Source organism: Natator depressus, chromosome 12 (assembly GCF_965152275.1).
Source record: "Natator depressus isolate rNatDep1 chromosome 12, rNatDep2.hap1, whole genome shotgun sequence".
Taxonomy (NCBI): domain Eukaryota; kingdom Metazoa; phylum Chordata; order Testudines; family Cheloniidae; genus Natator; species Natator depressus.
Genome location: NC_134245.1, coordinates 10,590,758 through 10,616,019, shown reverse-complemented (window position 1 = coordinate 10,616,019; position 25,262 = coordinate 10,590,758). Strand labels below are relative to the sequence as shown.

Below are 25,262 nucleotides of genomic sequence, written 5' to 3'. Positions count from 1 at the left end.
TACTTAATGACCACCTGAAACAGGGATAGGGCACTTACAACTGGCCATAATGCCAGTGCTCCACCACTACTGGGTCTCACTCCTTGAGTGTGGCTTCCTATGATCCTACTCTACCAGTTGGAAATACCACTGAAACGCATTACAGCATACACACCTTTTGACTTATGGGTCCCCAGTCTAGACTTAGTCAAAATTTTTCTATATTTGACATCTCATTAGTTCTCATTTTTTCTTCTTTAGGGCTTGTTATTAAGCTATAAGCGCTCTCCAAGTCTGGTGCACTTGAGAGATCTTTACATGTGTTTAAGTATTTCAAAGGAAATGAAGCGTATACCCACCCACCTGCCATGCCCAGAGGACAGCTTTACTTCACTCTGCATATCAAATTTGGACGAAATTGCCACCTGAATCCTCCACAGTTATGACACTGCTTCCATTATTAGTCATGACTGAAGACGACACCCAACTGTACACTTCTATCCCACAGAAGACCCTCGCTATAATCCTCCAGAGCACCAAGATGAGTTTCTCACAAATGGAAGACAGGTAGCAGCCACACACCAGCCTGTTATCAGCCCAGGATGAGTCATAAATGAAGCTATTCAGCTATGCACATAACACCAGATCATGTGTGTAATTTGGGCTTTGAGAAGTCGTGGAGAATTGTTGCCAGCCACTTAACTCACTGAGTAGTGCAGCCATCATTCTTCTGCCAGACAAAAGCAAAATACTTGTATTCGCCTATTAAAGGACTTTTGTTTTGCCAGAGATCTGTGCCTAAATGGCAAAACAATGTTGAATACTTTCTCTCTCACTGCATCTTTTATGATTGTTAGTTTAGGCATCAATTAGCAACAGCATGCAGCTGTGAGAATGTCTGAGCACGTACAGCAAACTCAAGTGTTCAGTGTGTATTAACTAGGGACATCAAAGTACTATTGAAGAGGGAACATTCCCTTCCCCAATCAGGGGATTACTTTTTAGAGCACAATTTTCAGAAACTACCTTAGAGACTGAAATTAATCACTGTTCATTTTTGGGTCATCATCCTTGCTGCTGATTACAAACTAATTAATTTCAACAGTTGCAAGGAAAAGTGCTGGGCAATCTGGGAATTTTGGAATCATGAGCTAGTTAGTTTTTTGAAGAGTCACTGGAATAGGCTACCACATGGTTATGCTTAGGCTTGTCACTAGACTAGAACTTAACATGTCAAAATCTCAGGTTCTGTCAAGTAGGGGGATGTAGTGGGGACTATATTGCTGTGACTGATTAGGGACTCTGCAGTTTTATAATGCACAGCCTTTTTACACTTACACTGTAGATGTATATTTCTTAAACACTGCCCAATTATCAACTCCACAGACCTGCATTATTTACTTTCCTCCACTAATTCACTCTCATACTTACAGATTAGTGAAGGTATTAAAAAGTTTAATTTAAAAAAACCCTTAAAAAAAAAAAAAGGAAGGAGTGAGAGAAAAGGTTTGGGCCTCAATCCACACATAGGTGGATCCCACAGATGGATCATCTAGCAAATAGCATAAGAAACTCATACCTGGGGTGATGAGATGTGCCCAGGAATTACGTAAGTTTCCAGCTACTCAGTCTCAGAGTGAAGTATGTTTTAATTTGAATGACCCTGTCAGAAAATGAAACTAGTGGCATCACAACAGCCCAACTGGGTGTGCAACATGTAGGTAACATTAAATACTTTGAGTACTGGGTGTACCTCACTGCTACACTCACTCCATTTCTCACTAGAGAATAAACCTAGCCACTCCAGAATAGCCAAGGAATGGTAAGCAACAAAAGGAGAAAGTTACCTACTCGTCTCACAGTGAAATGAACATTAACAGCAAGAGGGGTAATTCAGAAAGGAACCAATGAGGAAGCGCAGGACACAGCTGGAGCCTTGGGCTACAGTTTGGTTATAAGTAACAAAAAAATGGCAGCTGCTCCTGCTGTATAATCTAGCGTTTGGCTGTTACATACAGCTGAAGTTCACCTCCACTGCTGATCTAGTGGATTGGACCTGAATATTGGACCTGAATATTACTAAAAATCAACACTGAAATGTTCCAGAGGACTGAAAACATCTATCTAAAAAACAAAGACCAGAAAAATCAACTGGAAGCAGTGAAGCATTGTACCTTCTCTGCTCCAAGATACTGAGCCAGCAGAGGAAGCAGGCTGCCGTCACTGATGCAGAGGCAAATACTGTCTTTTTCCAGCACCTGCAGAAAATAAGACAAGTTGTCATCATTATTCTTATTCCAGATTAAAAAGTTTTCAGATAAAGAATTTCTACACTAGCTTGTTTGTCGAAACTTAAATTTTGGCTAAGAGACATTCCTCTAAGAAGATAGGGATTTGGGGAGCTAAAAACCAAACCAAGCCAAAAAAATATCTGCAAGAGTTTTCTCCAAGCAGAAATTCAGAATAGAAGATTTTAACAGAGGCGTACCAGAAGTGTTTATATCACCCCCAGAGTAGGTTACAGAGAACTTACTACTCATCACACCCGTACAAAACTCATGTTTTAATTTCCTCTTGCAGTTACTAAGAGCCTGTCTGTGTCTCTTAGGGACTATTCTCAATAGCAGGGACTCTTTCATAAATAAATTACAGAACTAGAATGGGTTCACATTTATAAGGCCTGTGGACATCCGCAGTTCAAATAATTTGATACTAGATATTTCATGACTAAGTCTGATTTACAGCTGTGTTTCTAGCTCAGACAAAATGCAGTGTGCATTGTGAACAAACCTAGCACATACTCCCTTTGGAAAGGGAGGTGAACCACCCACTATTGGAGTGGAAAGATGCACATGGACACCCTGGTAGAGAGATCTGGAGAGAGAAAGAAAGAGATGATGCCATCATGAGTGGTGGAAGAACCTCACTCACCGTCATCAGAGCCTGGATGTACTGATTTGTTCGGTTCTGATCATTCAGCTCTCCAAAGCGTGGCCTGTTCCAAAGCAGATGAGCCTGACAGCTACAAAGAGGACTCCCAACATAGGCATCTTTTTTGTCCTCTTCATTTCTAAAATACAATATGAAAAACCTTGTATGCAAGGTGGTTGTAGCTGTGTCAGTCCCAGGTTATTAGAGACACATGGTGGGTGAGATAATATCTTTTATTGGTGAGTGAAACAAGCTTTCAAGCTTACAGCTCTGTGCAAATTCAAAAGCGTGTCTCTCTCACCAACAGAAGCTGGTCCAATAAAAGGTATTACCTCACCCATCTTGTTTCTCATGAAAAACATTGACTTGCATATCAGTTATCCGCTGTTTCCAATCAGCGAATGTGTGTGTTCTAACCAATACATACTTGGAATACAGATTACAGATTGCAGTTTACTAGTCATGCTTTCCTGAGGATTTTTTTAATCTCTGTATTTTTGCATCCAATACAATCAAGCTTGTAACTGGCCTTCATTTTTAAAAGCATGAGCATCCTGCTGACTTCTATGGGAGAGACCAAGTGCTCCGACAGTGTGGAAAAAAAATCAGGCTGCTCGTTTAGGTGCCTAATTATGGACAAAGTCGTCTAACTTTAGGCACCTGCTTTTAAAAGTCCTGTCCCCTGTTGTCATTATGACTTAAATACTCAGTGAGTTCCTCTGTCTTCACCATGAAGTTGGTGGTCTTGCCAAATTGTGTGGGACTTACACATTAGCTGTTTTCATGCTCCCGTCATGATTTACTTGGACTTTCTAACCTTATCATAAGAATTATAAATTATAAGGCCAGAAGGAACAACTGTGATCATCTAGTGGGACCTCCTATATGACAGAGGCCATAGGACTTCTCCGAATTCATTACTGTTTGAGCTACAGGGTCCTGTTAGGAGTTGAGAAGTGTCCAAGGACACTCTTGTTCCTCTGTCACAGAACACTGAAGACAGACATGCTAAGTACCAGAGACAAGGCAAGGTCCCTTAGAAGCTCAAACTGTGCTCTAGCTCCTGAGCATATTTTTCTACTCCAGTCCCACCGAGTGGCTTTCTGTTATTTGCTAGATGTTTACCCTACACCATAACTTAAGTGATATTGCTATACATAAATAGGAAATATATAATGGTAATGAGGAACCTACAAATTCAACCCTCCACTATGAAACCTGGCGAAGTAACTAATGACTTTAGTTTCTTGCCTTCATCATTCCCAAAAATACCCAAGCTGTACAAGTAGCAGCACAGACCCATGACTTCACGTCATTAGTTTGAGCACCAGCTCCTCTCCCTCACATCTATACTTACCTGGCCTTCTGGAGCTTATACCACACGGAATATTCATCACGGTATGCAGTCAGGTACACATTCTCACCCTGAAGAACTGGTTCCTCATTTGGAAGAAAATATACACACTGCATCCAATGATCTCTCCACTGGAAAGGTTTGAACAGCAAAAACCCAGGTATTTGTTTGTAAGTAATTAAAAGTGATCTTCATTCAACAACAAATACTTCAGTTTGGGCCAAACAGAAGTTATCCCAGTTCTAGTAAGCATAGGCAGGACTTTGCAATACCAGTCAGTAAATGAATGAGCATGACAAACACTGTTCTATTTCAATAACACTGAGAAAGAGGTGGATGTTGTAACTGCAAATGCTTACACAGATGATGTCTTATGCCAAATGGACCCATAAAAATAGCACTTATAAAGTGCAAGAGAGGGCTAACCTCCTCCCACCCCCCATGGCAACACATGCTAGCCTAGTGGTTTTCAAACATTTTTTCTGGCGACCCAGTTGAAGAAAATTGTTGATGCCCGCGACCCAACGGAGCTGTGATGAGGAGTCTGGGGTGTGAGAGTGGCTCACAGCTGGGGTGCAGAGGTGAGGCCAGGAATAAGCGGTTCAGGGTATGGGAGGGAGCTCTGCGCTGGGGCAGGGGGTTGAGATGCGGGAGGGGGTCAGGCTCTAGGCTGTGGCCAAGGATGAGGGGTTTGGGGTGCAAAAAGGGGGTCAGGGCTCTGGGCTAAGGGCGCAGGCTCTGGGGTAGGGCTAGGGATGAGGGGTTTGGGCTGCAGGAAGGGGCTCTTGGTTTGGGGGAGGGGCTCAGGGCTGGGGCAGGGAATTGGGGCACGTGCTTACCTCCGGCGGCTCCTGGTCAGTGGCACAGCAGGGGTGCTGAGGCAGGCTTCCTGCCTGTCCTGGCACTGCAGAGGCTCAGTGAGGCTCTCACTTGCAGGCACTGCCCACCCCCTGAGCTCCCATTGGCTGGGAGTGTGGAGTCGGTGCTCAGGGCAAGGGCAGCACGCGGAGCCCCGTGGGCCCCCACCTAGGAGCCAGACCTGATGCTGGCTGCTTCCGGGGTGCAGCGTGGTGTCAGAACAGGTAGGAACTAGCCTGCCTTAGCTGGGCAGCACCGTCGACGGGACTTTTAACAGCCCAGTCGGCGGTGCTGACCAGAGCCGCCTCTACCCAGTGCCTGGGTCACAACCCGCAGTTTAAAAAAACCACTACACTAGCCTATCAGCACTTCCACATGCTTTCTGACTGTCTGCATCGTCCAGATAATGAAACCAACTGCACCACATTTTGTCATTTTGGAAATCTTCTGAAAAAGACTGTTTCAGACAACATTTGGGTTTCAAAATCCCTATGGAACATTGCAAGGCTTCTAAGATGGCCATTATCATGTCTGCTTTTTAACTTTCATTCAATGCAGAGGGAATGCAGGTAGCAGTTTTCATTAGCCTTTTTCCCTTCATTTTTGTCAGTTTCTCTATTGTCGTAATAGTAAATATATTCCTCGAAATGCAAGTCTGTGCTCTGATAGTGATTAATACAAATATAACTTCAACCCAATACCGGCATATAAACTCACTACTATAACCTTAGCTAACATTATCCCTTAAAGATTTAGTACAAAGATTATGCTACCAACACAAAACACAGGTGAATAATCCCCATCCTGGTTACAAAACTAAAACTAAAGAAAATAATTCATTTCAGAAAGCCTTATTTCATGGAGGCAAGAATCAAGTATTAAGAATTATAACTGAAAGGAGAAATGAATTTTTAATACTTATATTACAAAAGTGAAGGTGGTCTTAAAATAGGTGGGTTTTTTGGTTAACATACATTTAATATGCATATTTAGAATTTTGCAATAAACAGAGTGCTAGTCAAGTTACTAGACTTCAAGAGCCACCTGCTCAAGCAAGTCACCACACCCATGTCATTGAAATAAAGAACATTACATGCCTTTATTTAAAATAATAAATGGATGGTGGAAATTTACCAAGACCTTACCTGAACATCATTAGAGGTGGGTTGTATCCAGGATGGTGCCATAGTACATTTTATCGTCCCAGAGGGGTCCATGTCAACATCCCACCAGGAGAGGATCACTTGTGCCATGCCAGATTTTATGGGCTCCAATTTTGCTGTGTAATAGGTTGAGGAGCTGTTTACTTGCTTACTGAAATCCACACTGCACAGAGAAGCATCAGTTGTACTCAAATATATTTTAAATGACATATATTCATTCAGATAGTTATGCAACATTAAGAGTGTGTTTTTTGGAAAATGCAGCAAGTAGAAGAATAAACATGGGGAGAGGAGGGTTTAAGTAATATTATACAAATGGGACTGAGACAATTTAAAAGCTGTAAAAATTGCTACCCTGAAATCAAACCATACACTAAATTTCAGCAACAGAAAGAAAATAAAAATGTCACCTAAGTATTATTCAAATGTTCAATGTCAGCTCATCCCAAACTTTGCTTGCCATCAGCTTCTTCAGCTGAATAATATGGGGTTTTTTGGAAGGCGTAACAAAGATTTTATTTATTTTTACTACTAAGTCTGTCCCTCACCTGAACATAGTTACAACATCGCTGAGGATAGTGAAGTCACTCCGAGGCACCTGGTTTAGCTGGATATCATAGACAGAAGGAACACCAGGACAGTTCTCTATTTCTGAAGGGAAGACAATAATTTTCTCATCATCTTCTGCTTGGATGTGAACAGGAAATAGCTTGTTCCAGGACCACATTCTTTTGGATTCCACTAACTGGGCATATACTCTTGCCCTGTGAGGCACTGCCTCACCTCCTTCCTAAGCATTTAAAAACAAAGAGTAAATGCATTCAACAAAGCTGAGTTATTAACATGCAAGGAAAATAAAATAACTTATTTTGAAATAGTCCTGTGGCACCTTATAGGCTAACAGACGTATTGGAGCATAAGCTTTAGTGGGTGAATACCCACTTCGTCAGATGCACTTAGTGGAAATTTCCAGAGGCAGGTATAAATATGCAAGCAAGAATCAGGCTGGGGATAACAAGGTTAGTTCAATCAGGGAGGATGAGGCCCTCTTCTAGCAGTTGAGGCGTGAACACCAAGGGAGGAGAAACTGCTTTTGTCGTTGGCCGGCCATTCACAGTCTTTGTTTAATCCTGAGCTGATGGTGTCAAATTTGCAAATGAACTGAAGCTCAGCAGTTTCTCTTTGAAGTCGGGTCCTGAAGTTTTTTTGCTGCAGGATGGCTACCTTTACATCTGCTATTGTGTCCAGGGAGATTGAAGTGTTCTCCTATAGGTTTTTGTTTATTGACATTCCTAATATCTGATTTGTGTCCATTTATCCTTTTACGTAGGGACTGTCCAGTTTGGCCGATGTACATAGCGGGGGCATTGCTGGCACATGATGGTGTATATTACATTGGTGGACGTGCAGGTGAATGAACCGGTGATGGTGTGCTGATCTGGTTAGGTCCTGTGACGGTATGGAGGCATGAAGGTAGGCATAGCAGTCGATGGGTTTTCGGTATAGGGTGGTGTTAACGGGACCCTGCGAGGTGTTAACGTGACCGTCACTTATTTGCACCGTGGTGTCTAGGAAGTGGACCTCCCATGTGGATTGGTCCAGGCTGAGGCTGATGGTGGGGTGGACGCTGTTGAAATCATGGTGGAATTCTTCCAGGGTTTCCTTCCCATGGGTCCAGATGAGGAAGATGTCATCAATGTAACGTAGGCAGAGAAGGGGTGTGAGTGGACGAGAGCTGAGGAAGTGTTGTTTCAGGTCAGCCACAAAAATGCTGGCATATTGTGGGGCCATACGGGTGCTCACAGCGATGCCACTGGTCTGGAGGTATATATGGTCACCAAATTTGAAATAATTGCGCTTGAGGATAAAGTCACAGAGCTCAGAAACCAGTTGTGCTGTTGTATCATCAGGGATACTGTTCCTGACAGCTTGTATTCCATCTGTGTGTGGAATCAGGTGCTGTGAGGTTTAATTAGCTAATTTTTGTAAAGTAAATACTAATGCCATTCTATATCTACAACAACAGACATTGGTGCCAAGCTTCAAGCTACATTCATTTCTTTAGTCTCATACTGAAGGTATCAGATCTACCTTAACTTTTGAAGGCAAATAACCACTAAGCTATAATCATCAATATAAAACTTACAATTGCAATGAGTTCAGGGGAGAAAAATAAGGACTCAAAATAAATGACAAAGGTTTGTGACAAATTATTTACCTAGTTAGAAATTAATACAGCCGATTGGTTCAGTAATATAACATACAAGGTCAAGTTCAATCCTCATGCAATGCCACAGAAGACAAAGGAATTACACCTGGGATGAATTCAGCACACTATCTACAACCATTCTCTTACCTGTACAAGATATTTGTGGGCATGTTCATAGGATGGCAAAGCCCCTTCTCCTATCAGCTCTGTATCAAATAGTTCTGTTATCAGGATGTTTGCACGACACTGCATGTCTCCATCTAAAAAAAACAAGTTAATACAATGATAGCCTGTGAGAGACTGTATGACCCTCCTACGAGGTGCAGCACTGAGAGTATGTGGGCTTGTCTACACTGGCAATTTACAGCACTGCAACTTTCTCGCTCAGGGGCGTGAAACCCCCCCGAGCGCAGCAAGTTTGAGCGCTGTAAAGTGCCAGTGTAAACAGTGCTCCCAGCGCTGGGAGCTACACCTCTCGTGGAGGTGGGTTATTTAGAGCGCTGGGAGAGCTCTCTCCCAGCACTCTGCCATGACCTCAGAAGCCACGTTAAAGTGCTGCCACGGCAGCACTTTAGCGTTGCCAATGTAGACTAGCCCTAAGTCACGCAAAAGCTCATTTCTATAGTGATGTTCATATATCCATTGGGAAGCTTAAACATTAGATTCAGTGACTTCTCTTCGGGGGCCATACAATTCAAATTAAAAGTTCTGCTTTGTGTTTCAGGTTTCCAGAACACATTCCAGATTAAATGCATTTTTTTTTAAATTAAGCTAAATTTGAAAAGTTAAACAGTGTGTCTCCTGGCAATTTTTAAGTACTTTAGTTAATACTTGATTTTATTCTTTGAGTTCTTCTCACCTGGCCCAACTGTGACTTCAGTGGAGTGCTTGTTGATTACCTTGATCTTGTCACTAAAGCCATTTTTCTCCACTATCTTCACTGCAGCAATAGCCATAGGAGTGAAGACCTTGAAATTATAATCAAGAATGCAACATGCTTAATAGGATTAACATCAGCATCTAATCACCACCACAAAATGAGTCTATTAACTAAACCTTGTTAAAGAAAATCCTTTATTTTAACCATACTTAGTCCTGTGAAAGTGTAGTACATTGTGGGAGTATTATTTTCTAAGGGTAAAATTCACCACCATGCACAGTAGCAGCATGAATCCTATGTACCATTTACACTTTCAAAACAGGGTGGAAGTGGGACATCAGAAGTGCATACGCCTTGCACTGCCTCTCTGTAGAGGAGTGAATGTCACCCTGTATGAAAAACCCACAATGTAAGTTATCTCCCACTGTGGCAGTCAGGCCAACTTTTCTAAGTTTTCAAAAGTGTGAGAAAGCTGTGTTGAGAAACTTTAAACAACAACATCTCATTTCTAGACTGAAGTTTATTTTAGAAGTTCCTCACATGAGACCTCCCCAAGACCTAACTGAACTGGGAACCAAAATAAGACTAACACTGAAACAAAGCAGGAGATCTTGTTAAAATTTGCACCTAGTAACAGTGTTAACAGTGGCAAAATACACTGCTTTCCATATCTACAGCTTCCATGGGAACTTTTTTTTTTTTATTCCTGCCAAAATGTAAGCGTGAAGACAGGGATGGAAAAAGCAACAGCTGCAGCACATCACTGGGCTAAAAATGAATATGCTTAATACACACAGAGAATGTTTTAAAACAACAGCATCAATCTTTCTAACTAATTTCTATACTATAAAAGACTTAGTACTGGGAACTTTTAAATATCTGGTCTAGCTGAAGAACCTGATTGTTTAGGATTAGTCGCCAGTTTTCGATCTGATCCATCATTTTCAGAGCAGGTTAATTTGCGCCTAGTTTGCAGCATTAAATAAACTAAAAGGGTTGCTCCTGCTAAATTACGTTAAGCAAATGCAAAACTTTTGGAGCTACTTAGAATACTGAGCACTATTCCCAAATTGTGGTCTGCAGGCCATGAGTGATCTGTGGGAGCTAGCTGGTTACATGGTGTTTCCAGCTGCTAACTTGCATAAAGATAACCTATTTAATGCATATTTAATGTAAGAACATAAGAGCAGCCATACTGGGTCAGACCAAAGGTCCATCTAGCCGAGAATCCTATTTTCTCACAGTGGCTAATGCCAGGTGCCCCAGAGGGAATGAACAGAACAGGTAATCATCAAGTGCTCCATCCCCTGTTGCCCATTCCCAGCTTCTGGCAAAACAGAGGCTAGGAACACCTGACTAATAGCCATTGATGAAACTATCCTCCATGAACTTATCTAGTTCTTTTTTGAACCCTGTTATAGTCTTGGCCTTCATAACATCCTCTGGCAAAGAGTTCCACAGACTGACTGTGCGTTGTGTGAAAAAATACTTCCTTTGTTTGTTTTAAATGTTCTGCCGATTAATTTCATTTGGTGACCCCTAGTTCGTGTGTTGAGAATGAGTAAGTAACACTTCCTTATTGACTTTCTCCACACCAGTCGTGATTTTATAGACCTCAATCATATCCTTCCCTTAGTAGTCTCTTTTTCAAGCTGAAAAATCCCAGTCTTATTAATCTCTCCTCATACGGAAGCCATTCCATACCTCTAATCATTTTTGTTGCCCTTTTCTGAATCTTTTCCAATTCCAATATATCTTTTTTGAGTTGGGACGACCACATCTGCATGCAGTATTCACGATGTGTGTGTATCCTGGATTTATATAGAGGCAATATGATATTTTCTATCTTATTATCTATCCCCTTTTTAACGATTCCCAACATTCTGTTTGCTTTTTTTGACTGCCGCTGCACATTGAGTGGATGTTTTCAGAGAACTATCCAAAATGACTCCAAGATCTCTTTCTTGAGTGGTAACAGCTAATTCAGACCCCATCATTTTATATGTATAGGTGGGATTATGTTTTCCAATGTGAATTACTTTGCATTTATCAACACTGAATTTTATCTGCCATTTTGTTGCCCAGTCACCCAGTTTTGAGAGGATTCAGAGTAGCAGCCGTGTTAGCCTGTATCCGCAAAAAGAAAAGGAGGACTTGTGGCACCTTAGAGACTAACAAATTTAATTGAATCGACTCATGAAAGCTTATGATCAAATAAATTTGTTAGTCTCTAAGGTGCCACAAGTCCTCCTTTTCTTTTTCCAGTTTTGAGAGATCCTTTTGTGGCTCTTTGCAGTCTGCCTGGGACTTAACTATCTTGAGTATTTTTGTATCATCTGCAAATTTTTCCACCTCACTGTTTATCCCTTTTTCCAAGATTATTTATGAATATGTTGAGTAGGACTGGGCCCAGTACAGACCCCTGGAGGACACCTCTATTTACCTCTCTCCATTCTGAAAACTGACCATTTATTCCTACCCTTTGTTTCCTATCTTTTAACCAGTTACTGATCCATGAAAGCATCTTCCCTCTTATCCCATGACAGCTTACTTTGCTTAAGAGCCATTGAGGAGGGACCTTATCAAAGTCTTTCTGAAAATCTAAGTACACTATATCCACTGGATCCCCCTTGTCCACATGCTTGTTGACCCCCTCAAAGAATTCTAGTAGGTTGGTCCTTTACAAAAACCATGTTGACTCTTCCCCAACAAATTATATTCATTTATGTGTCTGACAATTCTGTTCTTTATTATAGTTTCAATGAATTTGCCCAGTACTGAAGTCAGGCGTACCGGCTTGTAATCGCCGGGATCACCTCTGGAGTCCTTTTTTAAAACTGGTGTCACATTAGCTATGCTCCAGTCATTTGGTACAGAAGCTGATTTAAATGATAGGTTACAGACTACAGTTAGTAGTTCTGCAATTTCACATTTGAGTTCCTTCAGAACTTTAGGTGAATACTATTTGGTCCTGGTGACTTATTACTGTTTAGTTTATCAATTTGTTCCAAAACCTCCTCTAATGACACCTCAATCTGGGACAATTCCTCAGATTTGTAACTTAAAAAGAATGGCTCAGCTTTGGGAATCTCCCTCACATCCTCAGCTCTGAAGACTGATACAAAGAATTCATTTAGTTTCTCCGTAATGGCCTTATCGTCCTTGAATGCTCCTTTAGCATCTTGATCGTCCAGTGGCCCCACTGGTTGTTTAGCAGGCTTCCTGCTTCTGATGTACTTAAACATTTTTTTTGCTATTACTTTGAGTCTTTGGCTAGCTGTTCGTCAAATTCTTTTTTGGCCTTCCTAATTATATTTTTACACTTCACTTGCCAGAGTTTATGCTCCTTTCTGTTTTCCTCACTAGGATTTAACTTCCACTTTTTAAAGGATGCCTTTTTTGTATCTCACTGCTTCTTTGACTTTGTTGTTTAGCCACAGTGGCACTTTTTTGGTTCTCTTACTATGTTTTTTAATTTGGGGTGTACATTTAAGTTGAGCCTCTATTATGGTGTCTATAAAGAGTTTCCATGCACCTTGCAGGGATTTCACTTTTGGGACTGTATCTTTTAATTTCTGTTTAACTAACTTCCTCATTTTTGTGTGGTTCCCCTTTCTGAAATTAAATGTGACAGTGTTGGGCTGCTGTGATGTCTTCCCCGCCACAGGGATGTTAAATTTAATTATATTGTGGTCCCTGTTACCAAGCAGTCCAGCTATATTCATCTCTTGGACCAGAACCTGTGCTCCCCTTAGGACTAAATCAAGAATTGCTTCTCCTCTTATAGGTTCCAGGACTAGCCGCTCCAAGAATCAGTCATTGAAGGTGTCAAGAAACTATCTATGCATCCCATCCTGAGGTGACATGTACTCAGTCAATATGTGGATAGTTGAAATCCCCCATTATTATTTATTTTTATAACCTCTCTAATGTCCCTGAGCATTTTGCAGTCACTATCACCATCCTGGTCAGATGGTCAGAAGCATTTGACTTCCAACTTTTAAAGGATGTCTTTTTGTCTCTAACTGCCTCTTTTACTTTGTTTAGCCATGGTGGCACTTTTTGGTCCTCTTGAGGTTTGTTTTTTATTTTGGACTATACATTTAGTTTGAGCCTCTATATAAATCCATGGCACGCTCACACTTTGAATACTGATGCAGTTCTGGTCACTGCATCTCAAAAAAGATTTATTAGAATTGGTAAAGGTACAGAGAAGGGCAACAAAAATGATTAAAAATGAACAGCTTCCATATGAGGAGAGATTAAAAAGACAGACTTTTCAGTTTGGAAAGAAGATGATTAAGGGAGAATATGACAGAGGTCCATAAAATCATGAATAGCGTGGAGAAAATGAATAAGGAAGTGTTTATTGGTTCACAAAACATGAGAATCAGGGGTCACTCAATGAAATTAATAGGCAGCATTTAAAAACAAACATAAGAACATACTTCGTCTCACAAAACACAGTCAACCTGTAGAACTCGTTGTCAGGAGATGTTGTGAAGGCCAAAAGTATAACTGCATTCAAAAAAGAATTAGATAAGTTCATGGAGGATAGGTCCATCAATGGCTATTAGCCAACATGGTCAGGAACACAACCCCGTGCTCTGGATGTCCATAAACCTCTGACTGCCAGAAGCTCGGACTGTATGACTGGGGATGGATCACTGGATAATTGCCCTGTTCTGTTCATTCCTTCTGAAACATCTGGCACTGGCCACTGTTGGAAGACTGGATATTGGGCTAAATCAGCCATTGGTCTGACCCAGTGTGGCCATTCTTGCGTTCTGTGCAATCACAAATAGATGGGGAAATGGTACATATAGCAGTCTCTCTATTAAGATGTGTTGCACAAAATGAAAAAGCTTGAGAACTCCTGGTCCAAGAGAAAATGAAACTTAAGAAAAGCCACAATGTGGTTTGAGAGTACTAGCATTTTTCTGAACATTCATTAACTCCTCCATGCAACGTATCAGTCACAAGGAATACAGAAAACACAGTTCAAAAAACCTAATTTCAAATAATACTAATTAAGATTTTTCTGTCAAGTTTAGAAAAAACTGTCCATCCTGAGAAAATTAAAACAAATTTCTGTAAGTTCTCATAAGGGCTCTTTCAATATGGTTTACCTCCTCCACCCACACCCCTATAGGTTATATTATAAAAGCTACCTTCAGACAACATGACACACAATGGCTAATGCACACACACTACTCATTTTGTAGAGGGAACAACTGGACTGCGGCTCTAAAAGCCATATTATGCATACACTCCTACCTGCATACTAGAAGTTGTGCCACTTCCACCTCTTGAACAGCAGGTATATGTATGGTCAACGAAGAATTGCTCACCTCAATGGCATAGCAGAAGTCTGCACCTGCTGTAACTGCCATCATGGACAGGAGTCCTGTGCCAGTCCCAATGTCTAGGACAATTGCTTTCTCACCCCTTTCTTTCACCCTGTTTACAGCAGCACGGATGCCCTGGTAATACTTCACATTCTGTAAGAAAGAGACAGATCAAGATTAGCCACCCCAATGGAATTCTCTTATACAGTCAACTCTTGAGCAGAGGTCCTGCAGTCTCACTCCTTGGGAGTTTGTAGATATCTGCTTTTGCCTTCGTGGGGGAACAGTTAAACACCTAGGATCTAAACTGAATAAAGCACCTCAAAATGCAGAGAGGCAAAATTACTGATAAGACTTTATAAATGATTTATAAGCATAGCGCTAAACTTTGAGCAAAAAGTTCCCTGGAAATCTATGTTTGGAAAAGATAAGAATATGAGGATTTTAGAGCATGTTGTTCTCCAAAACTTTTCTACTCAAAAAATAAAGGGTATGTTAATGAATATTTTAGGGTGATCCAGGTATACTGAGTTATGATATTAAAATATGAAGAAAATTGCTGACAATAAAGGCTAGGTTTTATTAGTTTAATGTTGAGCTCTATTGATGTTATGTTAACAGTTTATAACGACACAAAATGGAGAATGAAAAACAAATTATGAAAGTTTGGGTGTATGTATAATGACAAATAAAGTTGACTGGAGGAAAGCTAATGAATATGTGACATGGAAAGGTATACAAAAGCAAGGGAATAAGGGTCCAAGTTGGAGAATACTGGTGCAGAAACGGAGGCAAACATCATGACGTGTAGAAGAGCTTCCTGGTACTCTGGAATTTGGAAACTTGGGCCCCTTCCTGTTCTGTCTTGTCTGTTTTATTATCTGTCAGATATATGTATGATGAGAAACTCTAAGTCATAATGATTCTGCCTGAAAATAAAGAAAGGTGAAAACTGGTTGAGCCCAAAATTGATAGACTCATGCCTCATTTTCCCACATTAGACTTCAAAATATAGATATATGTTACATAATAAAGATCAGTAGAAATAAGTGTTTTGACAGGAATGTTCATCTGAACAACATCTGTTCCATTTACAATTGATCACTCAGTTATTTACAAAGCATGCATGATCCACATAAGTTATCTGGAACTACGGTCCTGCCAACCAAAACAAATAAACCAAAGCTTCCTTTTGAGATTACTACCAAATATTTTCCCTTTTTTTGACAGAGAAATTCACAGTGCCAGCCACAAACTGACCTTGACAACACAGGTGCTGTATATTCCTGTTGTAGCTCATTCATTTGCACTACAATACTGCATAGATATGCTAGGCAGTATTAGCAACTGATGCTGCATTTTACCCAACATTAAAATATTAGAGCCTTGACAAATATTCAATACTAAAAAGGAAAGATCAGGTTTGCTCTTCGGGGACAGAAATAGGAAGGAGCTTAGGATTAGTGGCCCATTCAGGGTGCAATATAAAACCCCATTCTAGTCCATATGGTACTAAGACTAGGGAATATGTACAAAATGCTTTCAAGTGGTTTAGCAGAAGCTAGCTCTTAGCTAACAGCTCCAGTGATTTACAAAGCAGCCGTTCTGTGATTTTACCACAAAGCCTGCAAAACAGATAAAATCCAGACTCTGTGGTGCATTTCATTTTGTATGAATGTTAGTTACATAACTACTGCAACTGGCTGCATATTCTTTGCTTCTTTATAATATCAACTGGTATAAAGGCAAGTTTCTTTGTCATTTATTTTTAATGCAATATAACGAGTGATAATTATATAGAAGATAAATTTGAAAGTTCTTTCTTCCTTGGCAGATGGAAATGTTTTGGATGGGTTTATTTCCTATACTAAGGGATGAATTTCCATTCCCAAGGTGGAAATTGAGGCAACAGACAGAGACTGCAACTAATTTTCCTGCCTAAGACACAGAAGAACCTGAACCATGAGAACTTACCCTGAATTATCTAGTTTGTCCTAATTAAGTGTTTTAGTAGCCCAGTGCCCTATTCAGAACTCCTTACGTAGGCAAAACTCCAGCTGAAGTTATGGAGTTTTGCCCTGAGTTTAGAAGGATGATTATGTCTCGACTGTTTGAGTTGATATGGAATGGCCATTTTTCTTCTTTTTGGAGTCTTACGTTTCACAGAAAACGTATACACTGACATTTGGACAGCACTGTTGCAGGATTTTTCATTTTGATGACTTCCCATAGATCCCACGGATGTGTCCTGCACCTACTATTTACAAAAGGAACCTGACCACTGTCTAGACTGTGGCAATCTCAGTATGACATTTGGTTCATATGTACTATTTTGGTATGGAAACATGTGATAGTATATTTACCATCACTAACAACATACCTAGAAAAAGCACATTACTGAAAGGATCTGGCAAGCTTTATCTATCAGCTTAGTTTTAATGTTTCAGAAAGGCTACAACAGTAAAAAAAACACCCTATGCAAGGAAAGTTGAAACACCAAGACATACATTTAAGCAGAAATAAGCTCTTCCTACTCAAGTCCTCTAATTCTCAGTACATATTGAAAACTATAAACATTGTTTAATCAGGTTCCTGACTTGCGCCCCATTCCTCCAAAGACTTATGCTCATAAGATTAATACCACTAAAGTCAATGAGCCTACTCATGCTTAAAGTTTTTTCAGGATCAGGGCCTCAGTGTTTTCACTCTGTTAGGTCACATCCATCTATATCAGGAAAAATGGTTTTGATGCAGATTAGTAAACAAAGCTTCAGCTGAATTAGGCAAACTTATTAATAGTCCTACAGTAGTTTGTGTAGGAGTTATCAGTTAAGACATTCTGCTGAAGATATTATTAAGCAGGCCTGGGTACATTTTAAGCAAGAAACATATACTACTCAGGTAATTTTATACTTTAGAATTTTGTAGAATGGAATTTTAACAGAAAGATGAAAACTGCATAATTTTCCCTAAAGGATCCACAATGCCTGGCCAGACACTACTGTAATTACTTTGAGAGGCTGTTGTGAAACAAGTGTGTGTAACTCAAGCTTGTAAAATTTCCTTATTTAATACTGGAGAAAGTTTATGACTAACAGCTGGCAGTTTGTGAAAAGATAGTGTGTGCACTTAAAGTATATTGTTTAAGCGATGAATTTTTCAAAACTGGATTAGTCAACATCTTTGATTAATAGAACTATACAAACTAATCTGCAGGAGCAGGATTTCAGTCTACATGGCTGACAGCAATCCTCCCCCTATAAAAATTCCTATAAACACAAGTAAACAAAGTTCACAACAGAAAGAAACTAAAACACTGCCTAACCAGTTCAATCTTTTATAAAAATGGAAACCTTTGAACTGTCTTTTTAAAAATAATAATAAATAATAATAATAATAATAATGCTATTGAAAATTTACAATCTACAAACGACACCAACTAGCTTGTAAAATACTCTGCTAAAAACATTTCCCACTGAACAGAATGGAAATCTATATTTACAAATTAGAAGTTTTTCCATATTCAAGAACAAACCCAAAAAGGCAGAGTTCACAGAGGCCTTGTCTAGACTAGGATAGATGTGTGATGTTAAGAATGTTATTAGAAGACTAAGGCACACCATCTTTAACATGTGCTAAATAGGCAGAATTAAAGCCTAAAAGCAAGTCTAACTCTAGGCTTAGAACATATTAAAGTATACACCGCTTCACATCAGTGGTTTAACTAACCAGTTTAGTATTCTAGCATCACACCTCTAAATCCTAGTCCAGGTAAGACCTGAGTGGCAAAGTCTTCAAACTAGGGTTTGATTAATCACAGCTAACTCATGTGATTGACTCAAAAAAAGTAATCATGATTAAAAAAAATCAATCACGATTAATTGCAGGTTTAATCACACTGTTAAACAGAATACCAATTGAAATTTACTAAATATTTGATTTTTATACATTTTCAAATATGTTGATTTAAATTACAACATAGAATACAGAGTGTACAGTGCTTACTTTATATTATTTTTACTACAAATATTTGCACTGCAAAAATGATAAACAAAAGAAATCATATTTTTCATTTCACCTCATACAAGTACCATAATGCAATCTCTTTATTGTGAAAGTGCAACTTACAAATGTAGATTTTTTTTTTTGTTACGTAACTGCACTCAAAAACAAAACAAAGTCCACTCAGTCCTACTTCTTATTCAGCCAATGGATAAGACAAACAAGTTTGTTTACATTTACAGGAGATATGGCTTCCCTCTTCTTATTTACAAGATCACCTGAAAGTGAGAACAGGCATTCGCATGGCACTTTTGTAGCCGGCATTGCATGGTATTTACGTGCCATATATGCTAAACATTTGTATGTCCCTTCACGCGTTGGCCACCATTCCAGAGGACAGGCTTCCATGCAGATGACACTTGTTTAAAAAAAAGCGTTACTCATAAATTTAGACTAAACTACTGGGGGAGAATTGTATGTCTCCTGCTCTGTTTTACCCGCATTCTGCCATATATTTCATGTTACAACAGTCTTGGATGATGACTCTGCGCATGCTGTTCGTGCAGATTTCACTGCAGTTTTGACAAAATGCAAAGAAGGTACTAATGTGATATTTCTAAAGATAGCTACAGGAGTCGACCCAAGGTTTAAGAATCTGAAGTGCCTTCCAAAATCTGAGAGGAATGAGGTGTGAAGCATACTTTCAGAAGTCTTAAGAGAGCAACACTCCGATGCGGAAACTACAAAACCCAAACCACCAAAAAAGAAAAATCAGCTTTCTGCTGGTGGCATCTGACTCAGATGATGAAACTGAACATGCGTCAATCTGCACTGCTTTGGATCGTTATCGAGCAGATCCCGTCATCAGCATGGATGCATGTCCTCTGGAATGGTGGTTGAGGCACGAAGAGATATATGAATCTTTAGCGCATCTGGTACATAAATATCTTGCAATGCCAGCTACAACAGTGCCATGAAAACATCTCTTCTCACTTTCAGGTGACATTGTAAACCAGAAGAGGGCAGCATTATCTCCTGCATGTGTAAACAAACTTGTTTTTCTGAGTGACTTGCTGAAAAAGAAGGAGGACTCAATGGACTTGCAGGCTCTAAAGCACTGGTGGGCAACCTGCGGCCCACACCTGGCCATTCAGAGTAATCTGCTGGTGGGCCGCCTGTAGCTCCCAGTGGCCTCAGTTTGCCGTTCCCAGCGAATGGTAGTTGCAAGAAGTGGCGCAGGCCGCAGGGATGTGCTGGCTGCCGCTTCCCACAGCTCCCACTGGCCGAGAACGGCAAACCACGGCCATTGGGAGCTGTGGGCGGCCGTGCAAATGTAAACAAACTGTCTGTCAGAGCACTAGTGGATTACCCCAATGGGCCGTGTGGGCCGCAGGTTGCCCATCACTGTTCTAAAGTTTTAGATTGCATTCAAAAATAAAACAGGGTTTTAGTTTTTTTTTTTTACCTAATTCTACATTTGTAAGTTCAACTTTCATGATAAAGAGATTGCATTACAGTACTTGAATGAGGTGAATTGAAAAATACTATTTCTTTTGTTTTTACAGCACAAATATTTGTAATAAAAATTATATAAGAAGTGAGCACTGTACAGTGTTCTGTGTTGTAGCTAAAATCAATATATATTAAAATGTAGAAAACTTTCAAAATATTTGAATAAATGGCATTATATTATTGTCTAACAGTGCGATTAATCGCAATTTTTTAATTGCGTGAATAATCGCGATTAATTTTTTTAATCGTTTCACAGACCTACTTCAAATCACTGTAGCCTTGGAAGGGGAAAAAACCCCCCAAAACACAGGGTTGTTACGACCTCCCAAATCAAGTTTTACCTTGGTAGGATACACAAGTTTTTATTCACCCTTCCAATTTGATCAAAGGCCACAAAGGGCTTTTGATGTAGATAAAATTGGATTCCTGAGAAAAACCCTGAAAATGGATCTCAAGCCTATACAACAACAACTTCAGAACTTTACTCCTCAGATCAAAAGTCTGAACTTCAACAAGCAGGACATGGGTCATTATCCAACTGTTCTTCCTAGGAATTAGAAGTGTCGTACCACATTTCACAACAAAATCAAATCGATGCAGTCCCAGGAAGTTGGCATCCATTTGGAAGCGCTTCTCTTCTGTTCTACTCACTGTAGAGTCCTACTAGCGATTATTTTTTAAATTCAAGCTTGCACTCCAACTCAAAGCTTTAAAACCGGTGGTATTGTCACACAAAACATTACCATGGCCATCCACTGCTGTTTCCAAAGCTTCAGTGTCATTCTCCTCTGTGATCTTAAACCACTAGTCTCATCAGTGGAATTCACTGAAGCCTGCATCACATATAATTCCTTGCCAATATCCACAGAGATATTTTTTGATTAAATCACACTTCGGGAGAGAGTTTACAGCTCTGTAAAGCCAGATGCAGATGGGCATAATTCCTAGCTGGAGGCAGAGTTTGACAGCCCATTCTGATCTATTGCCATCTACAAAAAAAATCTTTAAAATAAATTAAAGGAATCAAATTACAAAAAGAAAATAATACATAAACTACTGAGTTATGAAACATCCCCAAACTTTGGCTTGTGAACTAAGTTTTTTTGGGGGGGTCGAAACGCTAAAAGGAAAAGAAAGGACAGAGTACTGATGATCCAGCACTTCAAAACAGCAGTTCATACCTCTCAGAGACATGATTTCACGGTCTCTGCAAACTCAGGCAGACATTGCTGTATGGGTTACACTCATTTCACATTTTGGAAGTTTTCTTTGCAACCATACCAGTTAAACAGTTTTAAAAATTAAATCAAACTTTGGATAACAATTGAGAAGTCTGTATGCCTCGTTGGCTAATCTATCATATGCCCACCCAAAGGAGAGGAGGGTGTAAGACAGAGCACACCCTTTAGGGAACACTGGGTTAAATGTTCAAAACACCACCTGCAAGTTAGTTTGCCTTAGTAGAAAACCGGGTTTCAGAAATTCCAATTTTGGAAGTAGCTAAATTTCCAGAGGATGGAAGACCCATGGGATGAACATGGAAAACTGAATGGTCTGGCCTGTGTGTCTAGTTTCTCAGGGAATCTTCAACATTATCCATTTGGCAATTATGCATTTTCTTATTCTTAACTGCATAATCCATGGGAGCCTCATGTATTCTCAATACCACAACTACAGAATTTCCTGCAGAGCCCCCAACTTGCTGCAGAAGTATGCTCCAGAATTTAAGTTTTCATAGTTGCAGGATGATCTTCTAAACATCAGCTGAGTTTAGCGGATTCAGTTTCTTCCTGAGCCTGCAAATAGCATGAACCAATAGTTCTAAGTATAAACTGACTCTGTTAACTTTAATAAGAGTGTTAATTCTGAAACTGAATGATGACAACAATGTCAGTACTTCACTATTTCACTTCCGAGCACTGCAGCACAAACCTCCAGCAAAATGCTCATCTCAAAAACCCAGACCACTTTCTATTACTTCTTGGGTACTAAAGCTCCAAATAATCCCTGCACTGCCAAGACCTCCAGCTTTGTCCTTAACTTCTCTAATATAGTTACACATTTTCAAATCAAAATACTGCAGCATATGAAAGAGAAACATAGAAGAAAATGAATGCAACATCAAATAAACTAACAAAGGGGACACTGCACTGATTGTATTAGGACAAGTCTACGCTACCGCACTACACTGCCACTATAGTGCATCTGGTGAAGATGCATTATGCTGACGGGAGAGCACTCTCCCACCGGAATAATTACTCCACCTTCACAAGAGGTGGAAACTCTGTCAGTGGGAGAGCGTCTCCCGCCGGCACAGCCCAGTGTGACCACCACTTTAAGTCAATATAACTTATGTCGCTCAGGGGGTTGTCATTTTCACTCCCCTGAGCGACATAAGTTATATCGACTTGAGCGGTAAAACAAACCAGCCCTGAGTCATTTTTCCTACATTCCTCACGTTTTTCATTTATCTGAGATTGCCAAGGAAATTTCCAGTGTACTGTACTGAATACCACAGAAGTTGGGTCAAGTTTGCCGCAGAGTACGTAACTTGTACTTATGGTATTTATTAGAATAAAGAAACTGCCTTCCTCACATCTTACATTGTCTGCTCATTGCAGTGAGGTACTTACATCAGTGTATGTACATGGGAACAGAATGGAAAGGTGTCCCCAAGCATGCTGAACATATGTACTCCACTTCTCTGCACACAGACCCAAAATGTGTTGCAACAGACCAAAATACATAGGATTGATAATGTTACTATAACATATACAAACGAGAACTACCTAAATCGTATCTTAAGAATAAAATTAAGTAATCAATGGTATTCGTAGTCCAATATGTTTATTATTGGTAGGCCAAGTACAGTACATTGGCCCCAGGACCTACAGAACAATCCTGTATGAATAATACATTTTAGGGCTTCTGGTAACAGGTATGAATCTAGAGTACAATTTAAGTGTTGACTGGTTCTCCTTGGAATCATATCTACTACATTCATATCTTGTCCGTTAAGTCTGTTGCAGAAGTGATGCATTTTTTCCATTACAAATGAATTACTATATGTTTGTCTCTCATTTTTGTCACTATATTAAGAAACAGGAATTCCTGCCAAAATTTTTGCTTATTTGTGTTTATTGCTTTCAGAGGGTCTAAGCATACTCCGATTAATGCTAGGAAGATAAAGCAAAGTGCTGAAAGGCCACTTGTTCAACTGTAGTGCACCTTATACAGAAGGGTGTGAATGAAATAGTGTCTTTCAATTTAAAAAAATCATCATTTTTAAGGCTTCCCTCCACATGATTTACTAAGCTTTTACAAATAGCCTATGTTTCTCTTACTGTTTGGATTAACAGGGTCAGCTCTATCCTTTACCACAATCAAGCTGCATCTACACTACAGAGACTACACCAGAATAATCCATTAGCATAGACACAACCTACTCTTCCGTCGACATAGCTGCGTCTACAGTGGGGTTAGGTCAGCATAGCTACGTTGGTCAGAGATGTGGTTTTTTTCATATCCCTGATCAATTTAGCCATGTCGACCTAACTTTTAAGTGCAGACCGAGGCTCAGTTCTGCTGTGGCAATTTTGACATAATTAGAGTACAGCTATTTAACAGCTTTGTCCCACCATCTCCTTCTAAATCTTGGTATTGGAGTGCTGTTACCATTATTGGTATGCTCCCAGAATACTAACAGTAGATAATCGTAAGAATCACTTAGGAGACTATTTACCCATAGATGGAGCAGAAAGATCTCCAATCCTTTAAGGCATTTTTGTTTAAGTCTTCAACTTATTTGAAGATATTTTATTCACCTCAACTTCTCCCTTAGCATAAACTGGAAGATTTAAGAACACAGCATAAGTGGAGGAGAATAAAAACAACTTAGTTACAGCCACATGTAGGCAGACAAGGCTAGATGGAATTACTGCAAAAACTGAATTTTATAAGATGAGTCTAAAGTGCCCTCTGAAGGTATGACAGAAAATTACAAGTCTAAAATCAACGTAACTGAAAAGCAGCTCCTCCTTTACTTACCTGTCAAGACAAGAGGTGACCCATGCCTGCCAATGGGGGGAGGGGAGGGGGGAGTGAGGGCAGCGGCTTCAGCAGCATTACTGAGCATGCTCAGTACAAGCCAAGCATCAAATCTGGTGGGGTGGCTGACGCTGCCCCTCCCCTCATGCGTCCCCTCTTCAGTATTTTCCCTTCAAGAGTTGAGAGCATCACTACTACTCATAGAAAAGCATTTTTCTGCATTCTGTGCTACTTAACATCACTTCTTGCAGAAGAAACAGTGTTTCCATCTATCCTAACAACATTTTTAGAAAAGTTCCCCGCTACTTCTATATTAGCAACACTGGGAGCCCTGGAAACAGTGTCTCATTGGAGACCAGTGCAATTTTTAACACTGTTAATTAGATGTTAGCTAGCCAACCACGGTTGGGCTTGCATGGATATCATTGCAGGATTGGGGCCTGTGACCCAAGAACCCCTTAATGCCAACTGGGTTACAAGAATATCCTGATTCTGGTTCACCAAAGAATGTCATGTGAGGTCATAAATGAAAGCTAGGGTCACATTGGTGGTTGTTAATATCGTTGGAAAATGTATGTACAGATACTACATATGGAATTATGTATTACTCCTGGGTGGCATTCTGCAGCAAAAAATTAAAAATTCTGCAAATTTTATTTGTCAAATAAATGTGGAGGCTCCAGCACGGCATTGGGGAGCACAGGCGACTGGCTGCACAGATGTGGGACATCACTGTGCAGCTCTCTACCCCATTACCCCGCCCCCGGGGACACGGACTCAAAGTTAGGCTGCACCCAACCCTGACACAGCGCAAGGACCGGGCCTGCCCCGGAAACACTCCAGGGCCCTGGCCCTCCGTGCCAGGTGCACCAAGTGTGGGCAGGCAAGCTCAGCAAGCGGGATCCAAGTTTGGAGGGTCTTAGTGTTGGGGGACCCAGGTGTGGGTTGAGAGGGTTCTGTGTGGGGCAATCTGGGTACA

General features: G+C 40.3%; 1 protein-coding gene across 5 annotated transcripts in view; it reads right to left on the bottom strand.

Annotated features, from left to right (window-relative positions):
• PRMT7 (protein arginine methyltransferase 7) overlaps positions 1 to 25,262 on the bottom strand; it is a 48,872-nt gene that overhangs the window by 16,944 nt on the left and 6,666 nt on the right. For all 5 annotated transcript variants that reach the window (XM_074968573.1, XM_074968577.1, XM_074968574.1 and 2 more), the window contains exons 4-11: positions 14,726 to 14,875; positions 9,354 to 9,462; positions 8,642 to 8,754; positions 6,834 to 7,075; positions 6,268 to 6,448; positions 4,268 to 4,395; positions 2,911 to 3,049; positions 2,154 to 2,237 (exon numbers count right to left, since the gene is read on the bottom strand). In XM_074968573.1, the coding sequence (XP_074824674.1) occupies positions 2,154 to 2,237; positions 2,911 to 3,049; positions 4,268 to 4,395; positions 6,268 to 6,448; positions 6,834 to 7,075; positions 8,642 to 8,754; positions 9,354 to 9,462; positions 14,726 to 14,875 (1,146 nt within the window). The remainder of the gene's footprint in view (positions 1 to 2,153; positions 2,238 to 2,910; positions 3,050 to 4,267; positions 4,396 to 6,267; positions 6,449 to 6,833; positions 7,076 to 8,641; positions 8,755 to 9,353; positions 9,463 to 14,725; positions 14,876 to 25,262) is intronic.